Source organism: Alosa sapidissima, chromosome 19, assembly GCF_018492685.1.
Source record: "Alosa sapidissima isolate fAloSap1 chromosome 19, fAloSap1.pri, whole genome shotgun sequence".
NCBI lineage: Eukaryota > Metazoa > Chordata > Actinopteri > Clupeiformes > Clupeidae > Alosa > Alosa sapidissima.
This window is the reverse complement of record NC_055975.1, coordinates 16,921,183-16,936,477: the sequence shown is the minus strand read 5'-3', so window position 1 is coordinate 16,936,477 and position 15,295 is coordinate 16,921,183. Positions and strand designations below refer to the sequence as shown.

At 45.0% G+C, this 15,295-nt stretch overlaps 1 protein-coding gene across 1 annotated transcript in view; it reads right to left on the bottom strand.

The window, feature by feature from the left end:
- gphna (gephyrin a) overlaps positions 1–15,295 on the bottom strand; it is an 84,919-nt gene that overhangs the window by 45,131 nt on the left and 24,493 nt on the right. Inside the window, 5 exon segments of the mRNA XM_042073472.1 lie at positions 3,481–3,547; positions 3,834–3,928; positions 6,099–6,191; positions 6,957–7,014; positions 12,594–12,672. Coding sequence (XP_041929406.1) covers positions 3,481–3,547; positions 3,834–3,928; positions 6,099–6,191; positions 6,957–7,014; positions 12,594–12,672 — 392 coding nt within the window.

Sequence of the window (15,295 nt, the reverse complement as noted above, 5' to 3'; positions counted from 1 at the left end):
GAACTTTATTGTCCACTGCTGTGAAAATTCATCTTTGGCCCCACAAGCATATAGCACACACAAACAAGACTATACAGCAGGTACAACATATGGCACACACAAACAAAAAGGTAAATCCATAGTGATTTAGGGCAAAGCAGCTCAGCGCACACTACCATCTGTCTCCATCAGTATGTGTGCTCTTCGGTATCTACCTCATGAGCTTGCTAACGTTAGCAGAACTGCGCACCTCTAACGAGCCACTTGGCTACAGAGGAGCTCCGCAGAGCACTGCAGGTGCCCACAGCGTCGTTGAGTAGCACTCAACAGCTCTCCACAGTGTGAGCGACCGCCCGGCCGGCCAGCCGGCACACCCTGAGGCCCTTGCTTTTAAGAACACAATGAAGTGGGCAGAGAGAGTGTCCTCGTGATCTTCATAATCGCTATTTAATCGCCATGAGTGGCAGGGAGTTTGCCGATGTTTTTACAGCATTCAGACGGGTAGCTAGTGAAGGTCCAAGAGGTTGACACAGCACAGCTAGAGGGGTTTCCTGGACGAATATGGAACAGGACAACTGTTCTGGTAATGGTTATTCCAACGTCTTTCCGATCTTACAAAAGAAAAGGTTCCTCCACTCCACTATTCCATTAACTCTCGGAATCGCTCAACACAGAGCTCCTTCTAAATGTCAACGAGGGAATAGAAATTCTACGGAGGGACTAACAATGACATTCTCTGCTCTGGAAACAAGAGTGTGTTATTAAACATGACATACAAGTCGGACCATTGGGAGCATGGGCACATAGACGCTGTTTTCGCTTTGGTGATGATTTCATTGTCTTTGCACCAGAAACCTCATCTTACTCTCCAAACCACCAGGGGAAACGTTTAAAAAACATGCATGGGACGTACAGCATGAGCTTGAGACTGTGACAGCTCTGCACATGAGTGTGGTGCAACATGAGAGAGAGAGAGGAACCAGACAGGACACCAGAGGACACCAGGACCAGGACACCAGAGAAAGAGAGAGGGAAAGAAAGAAGGAAAGAATGAGGGAAACAAAGAGGGAAAGAGAGAGGGAAAGAATGAGGGAAAGAGAGAGAAAGAAAGAAAGGAAGAAAGAAAGAGGGAAAGAGAGAAAGAAAGAGGGAAAGAGAGAGGGGAAAAAGGGAGAAAGATAGAAGGAAAGAAAGAGGAAAAGATACTTAAGATATATCATGGAGAAACTCATAGGAAACACAGAGAGGGGGAGGGAAATGGAAGGAAGGTGAGAAGGAGAGCGAGTGTGTGAGTGAGAAGGAGGTGTGTGTGTGTGTGTGTAGGATGGACAGAAGGAGGGAGAGAGAGAGAGAGAGAGAGAGAGAGCATGTGCATAGAGGATGGAGAGAGAGAGTGTGTGTGCATGGAGGATAGAGAGAGAGAGAGAGAGAGAGTATGTGTAAGGGAGGCAGAGGGAGAGAGAGGAGGTTGTATCTGGGCTGGAGTGAGCATAATGGGGTTCTTGAAAGTTTAATCCCCCCCTCGGCCTGTGGGTCTCCACATCAAAGCGGCCACCACTTGCCGGGGCCTGATGGGTAAGGCCGATTTATGCTGCATCCGCATCACCACCACTCTCAGCAGAGCTGCCGTAATAGGATTGGACACAATGTTAACACTGAGGGAGCATGTGTGTGTGTGTGTGTGTGTGTGTGTGTATGCATGTATGGTGAGCTGGTGTGTGTACATGTGAGAGGAGAGAGAGAGAGAGAGAGAGAGAGAGAGAGAGAGAGAGAGAGAGAGAGAGAGAGAGAGAGAGAGAGAGAGAGAGAGAGAGAGACTGTAGACTGTCATGTTTGTGTTTGTACTGATTTGATTGTGTGTGTGTACAGTATACAGTATGTTAATATGGGATGTTTTGATGTCTATGCATTTCTGTGTGTGCATTCCGGTAGTGATGTACAGTGTTGGTTTGTGTGTGATGACATGGTTGATGTGGTGATATGGTATGTGTGTGTGTGTGTGTGTGTGTGTGTGTGTGTGTGTGTGTGTGTGTGTGTGTGTGTGTGTGTGTGTGTGTGTGTGTGTGTGGACAGCGAGGGAAAGAGCTCAGTGTTGGGAAGTGGAAGGGAGAGCACCTGACATCTTAAGCCTCTTACAGAGATACACAAATGAAAAGATTTGTCGAAATAAGTAAACATAGAAAATGCTCACACAGGCACACACAAACAAAAGCTGGCACAGATGTGAGCCATGCACCCCATTACACACACTCACTCTTTCTATCTGTATCACACACACACACAAACGTATGCAGTGTGAATTGGATTCAATTTGTGGCGGTAGCTGACTTTGACAACGGGGGGGTATTAAGACCGTCTTGGTAGTGTATAGGTCTAATTGAGTGCCTGTCACTTTAAGACGTTTGAGGGAACCCTTGCAATTGTAACACAGTTGAAAGGCTGCTGATGTGTGGATGCAATTCATAACGTTTTCTACATAGTTAAAATAAAGGTTCGTACTTCTCCTTGGGACAAGCACTTTTGAATTTTGGAAAACACTTTTCCATTTACATCGGGATTTTGCAAACATTCAGTGTCAGAGTCAATAAAATGAGCCCTTCAACGAAATTGACAAGCAGCTTAGAAGTAGGCTAAGCATACTAAATTCGACATCCAAACAGTATTCTAACGTTAGCTTTGAGATACTGCTTGATTTCATAACTTAACTTAGTTTAGTCTCTTCAATGTAGCCTACTATGCTGTGATAAGACCTTAGCAGAGTTCACTTCAATGCATCAGTTTTGAACAAATTTGCGCAGCATGGCCACCATGCTAAGCGAATTTAATAGCAATTTAGCCAGACGTCTTCTATGCAATGCTTCTACTGTATGTGACAACAACAATCCTTCAACAATCGTGAATATTTTGTTAAATGCACATGCAGAGGAGTGGGGCAGCGGGCTACGAGAGAGAGCGGGGCGGGGCAAGGAAAGGCTGCGTGCGTAAAAAGTGCAGCTCAATGGCAATGCAAGGATTTAGATAGATAGATAGATAGATAGATAGATACTTTATTGATCCCCAGGGGAAATTCAAGGTCTCAGCAGCAGCATACATACAACACAAACACATTCTTTAACAGCAGAAAGAGTAATTAAAGTATATAATATAAAAACACAACTAAGCAGTAAGGAAAGTTGCGAAGTAAAAAGTAAACAAAAAGTAGTACAAAGACGTAGAAACAAAACACTAAGACACGGAGCTGCTGAGTAGGCTGCCACACCTGACGGCGCCGGAACCGACCTTATATTTTAATTAAATTAAATTAAATTAAACTAAACATAGAATTTTCATCTGTGAGCCCCGCCACAGATTAGTCAATGTATGGGAAACACTGGTATGTACACCCACACCGCACACACACACACACACACACACAAACAAAAGCTGGCATAGATGCCATGCATCCCACACACTCTCACTTACTCATTCACGCTCTAAGCTCACACAGTTATGTCTACTCACCTGTGACCCTTTCTTGCTTCCAGGCAGATTAATGATTAAGGTTTTGCCTCTGATGCCACAGACCGGCCTGTAAAATAACACCACGGGCACTTAATATCAGAGTGGTGTGTGTCCAGCAGCTAGCATCAGTGCATGGGTAGCATATGGATGTGTATGTGTGCTGTACTGTGTGCAAGTATTAAATGTGTTTTATGTGTGAGTGTGAGTGTGGGTGTGTGTGTGTGTGTATATATGTGCTACATTGTGTGCAAGTATATGTGTGTTTCGTGTGAGAGTGTGTGTGTATATGTGCTACATTGTGTGCAAGTACATGTGTGTTTTGTGTGTGTGTGTTCTCATGGGGGTATACTTACCGGGACAGCATGCCCAGTGGTGTGACATTGAGAGATCCCATGAGCATAGCCAAGGCCATTCCTGGAGCCTCTCTCTCAATGACCTCTCTGGTGGCCTGCACACACATAGAGAGAGAGAGAGAGAGAGAGAGAGACAGAGAGAAAGAAAAAGAGAGAGGGACACAGACACACACACACACACACACGTCAATACTACTGCTTTATTGAGGCCACTAGGGACCAATGCCTTTAGTCCTCCCACACACACATAAGCACGAGGATGATGCATAACTTCACATTTCTTCAAATGTAAAGCGTCTCCCCTAAAGGTTGAATATGTTTCTCTCTTTCCTTTGAACGTATGCCCCTGACAATTATTTACCAAACTACTAATTTAGTGCTAGGATGTGGACTCTGGCTTATATTGGGGTCTGGGGAACAGATTTCTTTTCATTACCCCTTAGAAAAAGTCCCGTTTTAAAAGCTGCTATGACATGTAGCTAAACTCCAACAGGGGGAGTGCTTTCTACACAAATGATGCCTGCTTGCCCCTCTGAAGATGCCCTGCTGTCTAAGTGGTGGGCAGTGAGTGGTTTTGCATTACACAAGAATTAGAGCCTCAGTCATTTGAATCAGTCATATATCTAGAGTATATTTCAGGTACATTATACAACAGATGTGAGTGTACCCCTATGCAATATCACTTAAATGTCAAATGATTTATACATTGTATTGTCTTTCATTAATTGCGTTATTCCCTCTTATGAACAATCAAAAACCGATACTACAAAAATTAAAAATGTCTCAAAGTAGAAACTTGATGCAACAAATGTGAATAAACATGTGATCGCTAACTGAGTTTCCATTCAAAATGAAGATTTCTATCCACTGTGTTATGGGAATTAAAATGATCTAATCAAGGGAAGAGGTCCAAACAGCTGGTGGGATCAAAATGTGAGGTCGCCAGGACAACGTTGCCGGAAACACGTAGGTAGGTAGAAATGGAACAAATGCCTTTATACCTAGTATGTGAATTGAGAGAAAATCCACCCTCTTCTAGCGAATTGAATTTTGACTTTCGTTAGACTTTCGGACAGTGCCAGTCAACCTTTATGGACGACGTCCAAAGAACGAAAAAAAAACCCATACCTACTAAATTTTGCTAAAGAACACGAAAAGAATACAGATAAATATCGGGAGGACATTCCTTGGTCAGATGAGATCTGGCCAAGACGACCCCAGTGAATGCAAAACAGTCCCGACAGTGAAGCACAGAGGTGGGAGTGTGTCGATATGGGGCTGCATGATGATCTAGAGATGGCATCAAGAATGTCTGTGGATATACCAGAATACTGGCTGGCAAGGAGACTCCCAAAAACTTGGCAGAGGAGGAATATTCTAGCATGATACCAACCCAAAAGCACACTGGCAAAATAATACTAAAGTTTCTAAAGACCTGGCCAAGTATGTCAACTGACTAGAATCCTAGAATCCTAGAATAGAATTTTTGTTCAAAGAACTTTCAGCATTTCAATATGTGATGACGTCATGTACAGTTCTGCATGCATGCATAAACACATCCACAGTTAGCCGCAGTAAAACCAATTACTGGTTTTGAATCCAAACATACTGAACACACACACACACACAAACACACAAATACAACACTGTGTTTGTGAGGGAAGAGCACCAGAACACGAGAGAAACACACACACACACACACACACACATATACAGTTATGATACTGCGTGCCCTTGAGTTGAATGGCAGTTTAAACACACACATTAGTTGCAGAGGGGAGGGAGATGGTATGGATCAAAGAATGAAAGACAGACAAAAAAAGAGAGATGAGCGAGAGAGATAGAGAGAGGATACAGAGATTCTCTGGAGAATGTGTAAAATTATTCTTTTTCTCCCCAACTACATATGTTCATGCAGGCAGTAGAGACAATAACAAACAGAGAGAGAGAGAGAGAGACGCACACACAGACACAACTCTACATGTATGCTCTCACATAAACAGTCACACATGCACACACACACAGAGACATGCACACAGGGACAGAGAAGAAAAGCAGAAAAGCACATTTAACACACACACACACACACAGGGACAGAGAAGAAAAGCAGACAAGCACATTTAACAGACACACACACACACACACACACACACACACACACACACACACACACACACACACACACACACACACACACACAGAGACCCATGCACATGCAGTCACACTCACATGGACACAAACACAAAGGGGGGGGTCGTCCTGTACCTCGGGGGTGACATCACGTGGGGCAAAGCCAGTCCCTCCGGTGGTCAAGATGAGGTTGAGCTCCTTTTCATCGCACCAGTCCACCAGGGTTTCCTGTACCATCACACACACACGCACGCACGCACGCACGTACACAAACACACGTGCACGCACATACTCACAGGCGCACACGCGCGCACACACACACACACACACACACACACACACACACCTTTGAGTGCTTTCCCAATCAAAAGTGATCTTGAGCAAGGCCATTAACTTCATTAATCCAACATTAACATAAATATGTATCTATACAATAATCAGTGTATCATGTCACATCACATCACATCTAATCAGCATTCCTAGCTACAGGTATTCCATTCATAAGTGTTCTCTTCTGCTTAATGATCTGTAGACGCTACAGTTCAATTTGTGATGAGAGATCCTTATACAAACGTATTCCATTGAGGTTTGGTTACAACTCGGGCTTGATAACTAAGCCATGCGTGTGCTTTCATGGTGCCTTGTGACTGGAGACACCATACTATGCTATCATCTCTCCTCCCCATCTGACTGAGTTACACTTGAGGAAATGCAAAGAGAAGGGAAAACACACACACACATACTGTATACACCCACACAGACGCAAACACACACATACATCATTAATATTCTAGTTCTCGTATGGGAAGATCATGGAAGTCTAAAAATAGAAATGCGTGCTGAGTGGTGGAGAGGGAGAGTGAGTGAGAAAGTGAAAGAAAGAAAGAAAGAAAGAAAAAAAGAAAGAAAGAGAGAGAGAGAGAGAGAAAGAAAGAGAGAGAGAGAGAGAGAGAGAGAGAGAGAAAGAAGGGAAAAAAGAAGAGAGAGATTTACCTTGATCTCATCTATTTCATCAGGGACTATTTTGTATGCAGAGATTATTCCTCCGAGCCTGTGGGTGAAACAAAACACACAGCACCGTTACTTCAGCGCTCCGCTCCACACTGACTGCAACGCACACACACACACACGCACGCACGCACGCACGCACGCACGCACGCACGCACGCACGCACACAGGGGCCTGGGGAGCATGAGATCACCAGAGACGCTGTCGCTGTGCTGCTGCAGATGATGGACGTCCCATCTCTGTTACAATGCCGTTATCAGCATTAGTTACTGCTGTATTGTTGAGCGGTGTCATTATTCTGATGATGGCTGTCAGGGCTGCTGGGCTTGTTGTACTCTAATGGCGCAGACTAAGCTACATTTAGCATACAGTGACAGGAAAAAACAGTTACAAAGAAAAATGGAGCAGCAGTGGCAACACACACAGAGAGAGAGAGAGAGAGAGAGAGAAAGAAAGAGAAAGAGAAAGAGAGAGAGAGAGAGAGAGAGAGAGAGGTGCTAATATCTTTATTCAAGTCATTCATTCAATTAATTATTTTACTTAATTTAATTTCTAGAGCAATAATTATTTATTGTTGTTGTTTATGCCAACAAAGCCATTTTAATTCAAATGAATTTTAAGGAAGAGAAAACATCTTTACACTTTCAAAACCTGAGGTGAGGAATATGTAGAGACAGAGTTTGCACTCAGACCTTCACACCCTCAATGTTTATATGACATGACCTGGAATTTTAAACTTTTGAATTGTGGGATATCTGCCTTCATACTTTCCATGTGAGCAAAATGTGCTCATCAGCGCCTACTGGTGGCTCAGTTCAGTACTGCCACATGAACACGCTTGAGGACACAGTGAAGCTGTGGATGTTATCACCGCTAAAAGCATGTCATGACAGTTCCACCAGAGCTAAATCTGGTCTGGATTGGCTGGTGTAACACAACTACCGATACTTGACAATAAAGGCTTCGGTTGCACAGAGTTCAGAACCAACTCCTTGAAATGAAGTCATGACAGAATTCAATACATCTCATGACATCATTTCAAGGAACAGGAGTCTTCTGTTCTGTACAGAAATGCCAATTTAGTGGTGGAGAGACTCTGAGATAGAAAGAGAGAGAGAGAGAGAGAGAGAGAGAGGAGAGAGAGAGAGAGAGAGAGAGAGAGAGAGAGAGAGAGAGAGAGGGAAGGGTGGGGGAGAGGGATGGAGGGAGGGAGAGAAGAGAGGAGCAAAAAGACCATATTGTGTTTTATTGCCAATACAGAGATGATGCCAATTTGAGGAGAGGAGGGAGGGAGAGAGAGAGGGATTCTAAAATGAGAATATGCTCAACACAGACTCAGGCTTATTTAAACTAGTTGCCAAGGAAACCCCTAGTGTGTGTGTGTGTGTGTGTGTGGGGGGGGTGGTCCATGCCTGTGTGCCAATTTTTCACCATTACATTGCATTGTTTGCAGATTCTCAGGATTCCCCTGTCACTCAAGTGTTACTAAACCTTTTCAATCCATCTTTTTTCAGGTTCTCTCTCTCTCTCTCTCTCTCTCAGCCCTCAACTCCAATATAATACTCCACAGTATTTTTGTCCCTTTTGGGGGACAGACCTTTGTAGCACTCTGGTTCTCTTTTCAAAAAGGTCAAAGAAAAATTACCAAGCAACAACCTTTGATATCAGGAAACCATCAGGTGTTGCTTTTTGGAGAAAAGCGCCTTCATGATTTTTGCCAACATAAGTAAAATATGTCAGTTAGCATGTTAGCAAGCTTTTAACAGTATCAGCAAAAAAGCTAGCATAACGCTTCTGTAAGATAAGTCCTGTTGTGTAACTCACTCAGTATGTATACATGCACAGTGAAGCTCAGCTCAACTAGGTGATTGACTGGATTACGGCCCTTCTCCACCTATACATGCATGGAACGCCATTGAAGAGGAATCGCTTTATTGACCGAAGTATGCATGTTGTACTCCGCTATGCTACTGTAGATGGCGATCCAAGTGGTGGAACATTGTCAAAATTGGAATTATTTCTGCATAGGTCAATGGCCAAAAGCTGCACCTTTGCTGCACTGAACTTTCATAGTACAGGGGATATATGAAAATTAGGTCAAATTCTTTCATAAAGGCATGAAACTCGGTGAACTTGTACAGTCTGGAGCCCTGGACATTTTCAGATATAAAACCATTATCAAAAACCCTAATGGTCGCCGTGGCAACAATTAAATGCTACCATATAACTGAATTAAGAATATATTTTGCATACAGTATCTCCTGAAACAAATATGGTATCCCAGAACAAGTGATGTCTACTCCAAGGGATGTGCAGTATTTATGATACATGTATTACATATTTCAAATAAAAAATAGTATTTTGTTATTTGTATTTGATAGGGTTGAAGAAAATGGCTTCATATTTTTTATCAAAATACTTGATGACCCAGTACAAGATGAGTGACATGCCACTACATACGGAACCAGTCACCTGACTGGCTATTCCTACAGGTGTTAGGGTGGGAGATTGTTACACAAAGCAGAAACACACAAAGACTATATGATCTTTCTTTCAAGGACATTTCAAGGAGCCAACACCCTACCCATTGGCAGTTTTGTGTTTGTGTGTGTGTGTGTGTGTACCTGTTTGTGTGTATGTATATGAGTGTGTATGTATATGAGTGTGTGTGTGTGTGTGTGTGTGTGTGTGTGTGTGAGTGAGTGGAGGCATGGTGTTCCCAGATGTCCCCTCACTGGAGAGTGGACCCCTCAGGTCACAGGCGGGGCCCAGGCAGTCAGCTTAATGAGGAGCGTTACGGTGAGTCCCTGAGCAGCCAAGACAGGAGGGGGACTTCACCCGCACACTCACTCTACCACTCGGGTCTCTCCCTCCCCTCTCTCTCACTACTCCCGCACACTCCTCTCTCACTCTACCACTCTTTTCTCTCCCTCCCCTCTCTCACTGCTCCCGCACACTCCTCTCTCACTCTACCACTCTTTTCTCTCCCTCCCCTCTCTCACTGCTCCCGCACACTCCTCTCTCACTCTACCACTCTTTTCTCTCCCTCCCCTCTCTCTCACTGCTCCCGCACACTCCTCTCTCACTCTACCACTCGGTTCTCTCCCTCCCCTCTCTCTCACTGCTCCCGCACACTCCTCTCTCACTCTACCACTCGGTTCTCTCCCTCCCCTCTCTCTCACTGCTCCCGCACACTCCTCTCTCACTCTACCACTCGGTTCTCTCCCTCCCCTCTCTCTCACTGCTCCCGCACACTCCTCTCTCACTCTACCACTCGGTTCTCTCCCTCCCCTCTCTCTCACTGCTCCCGCACACTCCTCTCTCACTCTACCACTCTTTTCTCTCCCTCCATCTCTTTTGCTTCCTTATCCTCCACTCTTCACCACTCCTTTCCCTCTTCCTCCATCTCTCTCCCTTCTTCCTCTGACCCGGAGTTTCAGACTATGGAAAACAACTTCGAAACAGACTCACACTCTCTCTCTCTTTCTCTCTCTCTAGTATACCACCTGTCTAGCCCAAACCTCACCCTGCCTCTCTCTCTTTCTCTCTAAGTGCCTCCATCTCTCCACTCCACCTTTTCTTAACTCGCTTCACATCTACCACTCACTTCCTCTCTGCCTTTCTCCTTCACACTCTCCTTCCACATTACTTCCACTTCACTCTCTCTCTCTCTGACTCTCTGACTCTCTCTCTCTCTCTCTGTCTCTCTCTCTCTCTGTCTCTCTCGGTCTCCACACGCTGTCCTTTGGCTGCCTGTGAGAGAATCCAGACAAGTGAATTGACTGAGACAGAAAGAGAGAGAGAGAGAGAGAGAGAGAGAGAGAGAGACAGAGAGAGAGAAAGAGGAAGAGATCTACAGCCTCCTGCTGCACCCTACTCTGGCCTCCATTAATACTGCGCTTCATCTGGGACACCAGCGGGGGGGGGGGGGGGGGGGGTGGCAATGTGTCCTTCAGGAGGAGAGAGGCGGAGGGAAGAAGGGATGTACAGAGAGGACAAAAGGAAAGAGATGAACGATGAGGGGGACTTACAGATGATGATCACAACAGGGACAGATACTCTTCATAGACTTCCCGTTTACCTGTCCAAATGTGTGTGTGTGTGTGTGTGTGTGTGTGTGTGTGTGTAAGAGTCATATTTTTGTTTCCATGTACATGTCTTATGTACTTGAGATCTGTAATGTACCTTATGGAGAATACATCAAAACATCACTAGTATTTAGTTCCTGAACTCTCGATTTTGCAGAAAAGCTCTAGAAAGCAAAGACATTTGAAATACATCCAACTGCCCAGGTCTGGTCAATGCGCCATTGCCCGCTTTAGAATCCCTCAGATTTATTTACACAACGCTCACCTCTCCGGAGAGCTACTGTCTGTTCCTGAGCAGTTCTTCCAACTTTAAGTGAGTTGGCGTCACCTTGTGTCCGGAGTGACCTGCCTATGAGGTTGGCTGCCCAGGCCCACCTGACGTCAGCCAGACAGCTATGGGAGTGTGTGTGTGTGTGGGGTGGGGGGGGGGGGGGGTCAGCTAGGGAGACTGCACAGGCTAATTAACACGACTGGACTCTGTCTGCAGGTCAGATATATACACACACACATTTTGGGTTCTCTCTATTCATCCCACATACAGTAGATACACATGTATACACACAGAGGACATGGACACACATGGACACACACATGGACACACACACACACACAGAGTCTAAGGTAATGGTGAACATCCTTAGAGGCCTTGACTTGAAATGGGACCCATACACCAAGCCCTGGACTACTGAGAAAGCACGTTTCAATGCACCTTTCTATGGAGGTTTCTTTCACTCTTTCTCCTGTTCTCTCTCTATCTATCTTTTTCAATCCCTCGGTCTCACACACAGTTAATCACAAATGCACGCAAAAGGCTCCTTCACATCTCCTTCAACCCATATGCATTTACACTTTCAGCAAACAAACACACACACACACAGTCCACTCACTTCCTGACCCCCCCCCCCCCCCCACACACACACACACACACACACAGAGGAAGGCACATTAAAGCCCTGTTAGCAGTGCTGAGAGTCCAAGCACGAGCAATGTCAGAGCATCATCTATCAAAGCCGTCCTCCCGTGCCAGCATGAAATATCAAGTGTGGCACGGGCGTAATTGGACTGGGATTAATCAATTATTTAAATGCCATGCTACACACTGGAGATTGACCCCCAGCTCCGGGGTGAGGAGGGAGGGGGCACGAGGCAGCAGCGGAGGGGGGGGGGGGGGGGGGGTCTGTCCTTGGACAAAGTGGCCTGTCAGTGGACGTGTACGTGAGGCACACAATAACACTGGGCAGATGTGTGTATGTGTGTGTGTGTGTGTGTGTGTGTGTGTGTGTGTGTGTGTGTGCTTGGGTGTCATTGTGGGGAGGAGAAATGGTGTGTGCATGTGTGTCTGTATATGATTCACTGCTGGTCGCACTGGTCACACATCTGTGTGTGAGCAAATGACAGAAAGAATCGTGTGACTGTGTGTATGTGTGTATGTCTGAGAGTGTAATCTGAGATGTGTGTATGCCTTCTATTCTCTCTGTGTGTGTGTTTCTGTGTGTGTGTGTATGTATATGTGTGTCACAGTCACAGTACTCACAGAGAGGGATCATGGACAAGGTCTTTGAGGTTGATGCCACTGCGGTCTTCAGCTAGGTTCCTGAAGCAGCTGTCACTCACTAGAGAAAGACAGACAAACAGGCCAAGAGAAAGAGACAGACCAGATTGTGAGACAAATAGAGACCAATACACATGCACTCACACCATTACTCAAGGTAAAACCATCCAAACATGTCCTCTATGCCTGCCAATGTGCTACCTCAATGACTGTCTTTTTGAATCACCAGTTTGAAATATATTGTAAGTGGGACACTAAACCATATCAAAAAGGCATTTGGCAGTCACACTGTGGCGGACTGAAATAGGACAGTCACACTAGCCTCATACAGGATCACGTCGTCTTAACACTTTTTACTTTTTTAAGTCTCACCTAGAACTGAGAAATCGTAGCTACTCAAACAGAGACAAATAATTATGTGGAAATATTTATGTGGATAGCGTAGTGTACCACAATGCACAAAGCACTTTCAGTTCATCATCATTCCCATAGGCAGCCCATTCCACAGATCTTCTTATCAGCAAAATTAAAAACAGAAGTTCATTTTAGTTCACCTGTCTCAGTGAGACCCTAAAGTCTGTGTCTAACAATAACTCACTAATGCAGTAATCTTTATCTCAAGCCATGAAGGCAGCTATGAGTAGGACCCCCCCCCCCCAAAAAAAAGTGTAGCAGTAACTATGGAAACGCCCGATTCCCCTTTCCCGGATTTGCTCGTTTTTTCCCCTCCGTGGTGACCTCATGGCGGTGACATCGACGGGGGCTGTTTAAGCATGCGTTGACCCGAGAGTGGCAGAAAATAAATCAATTAATTAGGCCCATGATGAATGGCCATCAGCATCGGTGTGGCACTGGGAGGGCGGGACGACATATAGAATTCCAAACAGCACACGGCCCTGCCACCGTGCTGGATACACACTCCCACAAAGGACAAAAGTGACATTCATTCATTTAGTCCAGTCCCCGAGATACACTCTCTCTCTCTCTCTCTCCTCTCTCTCTACACTCTCTCTCTCTCTCTCTCTCTCTCTCTCTCTCTCTCTCACACGCTGAGAGATGTGTGTCAGTGTGTTTGTGTGTGTCTCTGTGTGTGTGTGTATTAGGGTTGTGCCGATGGACGATATCATCGTCCATCGTGATGGTTGACAGGCATATCACGATGGAAAGCAACCATCGTGATGCCACGCCCCCACATGCCAGTCACTAATTCCTGCTGTAACAGGCTAAAACATAAAAAAAAAACTTTCCCTGAAAATGAAATTGAGCCTACTTTAAAGGCTGTCAGCCAAACAGTTATCACGTATTAGTCTACCGTCTTGTAAAATAAAAGACTTATTAGTCTACCCTCTTATTCAAATAATTCCTGACTGTGACGTGAATGTGTAGCCTAATTGTCCTTTAGTAGCCTACATGTCTCACAGGCCTATAGCCTACATTGGACGTAATATGTAGCCTAATGTTTTAGCAGAAAATATATATAGGATCAGAAGGTAGCCTATCCGTCTTTCACTGTAAGGCTTGTATTTCATGCATTTAGCCAAAGTCCCAGACAGCAGCGGAGTGGTAATCGGGATTCGTTATTTGTAAAAGTGTTTTTACTTCACCCTCCTATAGCCTGGACTGCGCGATTGCAGCCCTTTACTTTCACTTCCTGCCGCCCTCATAGTCAGCATAGACGGTAGCCTGATAATGCAGCCCTTTACTTTCACTTCCTGCCGCCCTCATAGTCAGCATAGACGGTAGCCTGATAACGTGGGATGCTGCATAGTACTAATATTTTAAATGAGTGACCACAATAGTAGTCTTAAGTAGCTTTTTTGCTGGGTCCAGCGAAGGCTGGCAATGTGTAATATTCTGCTGGTTGGTGCACACGCAAGTGTTCAGATTGATTGTCTATCCGTCTTTCACAACAATTTTCTTGGATTCGATCTACACAACTTCGGTAGCCTGGTCAGTATGTCTCTCTTAGCTGTCCACTTTCATCAGGCCGCATAGCCTATATAATATATTTTTTATTTTTTTATGTAGAACATTATAAATGTATTTCTGTACAGACATACCTATAGGCTGTTTACTACACTAACCCCCACCCCCGACGATATCATCGTCCATCACGATGTTTTACTGTTCACATCGTCAAATGCCAATTTAGGCGACATCGCCCAACCCTAGTGTGTGTGTGTGTGTGTGTGTGTTGGGGCTATGTGTAATGGAAAGAGTAAAAGGGAGAGTGTGTGTAATGGAACTGTAACATACAACAGATTGGAGTGGGCTGAATAAATTACATATTAATGCCATTTACAATGATTGCAATGTGGTGTGTGTGTGTGTGTGCTCGCGCATGCTTGTGTGCGGTGCACAATTCCCTTTTCCCCACCCTGTATGTATCATTTGCTTTTTATTCACCCTCCTCTCTCTCTCTCTCTCTCTCTCTCTCTCTCTCTCTCTCTCTCTCTGACTTTCACTTTTTTTTCTCCTGCTGAATTTCTCACTCTCCCTCCCTCCCTCTCTCACTCTCAGATGGGGGCTCCCTACAGGAGGCAGTGAAGTGATCATTTTCTGTCATTGTCACCTTCACCTGCTGGCACCACAGGCAAACACTACTGTGTGTGTGTGTGTGTGTGTGTGTGTGTGTGTGTGTGTGTGTGTGATACTGTTAATAACTGAGAGACAGAGACAGGCTG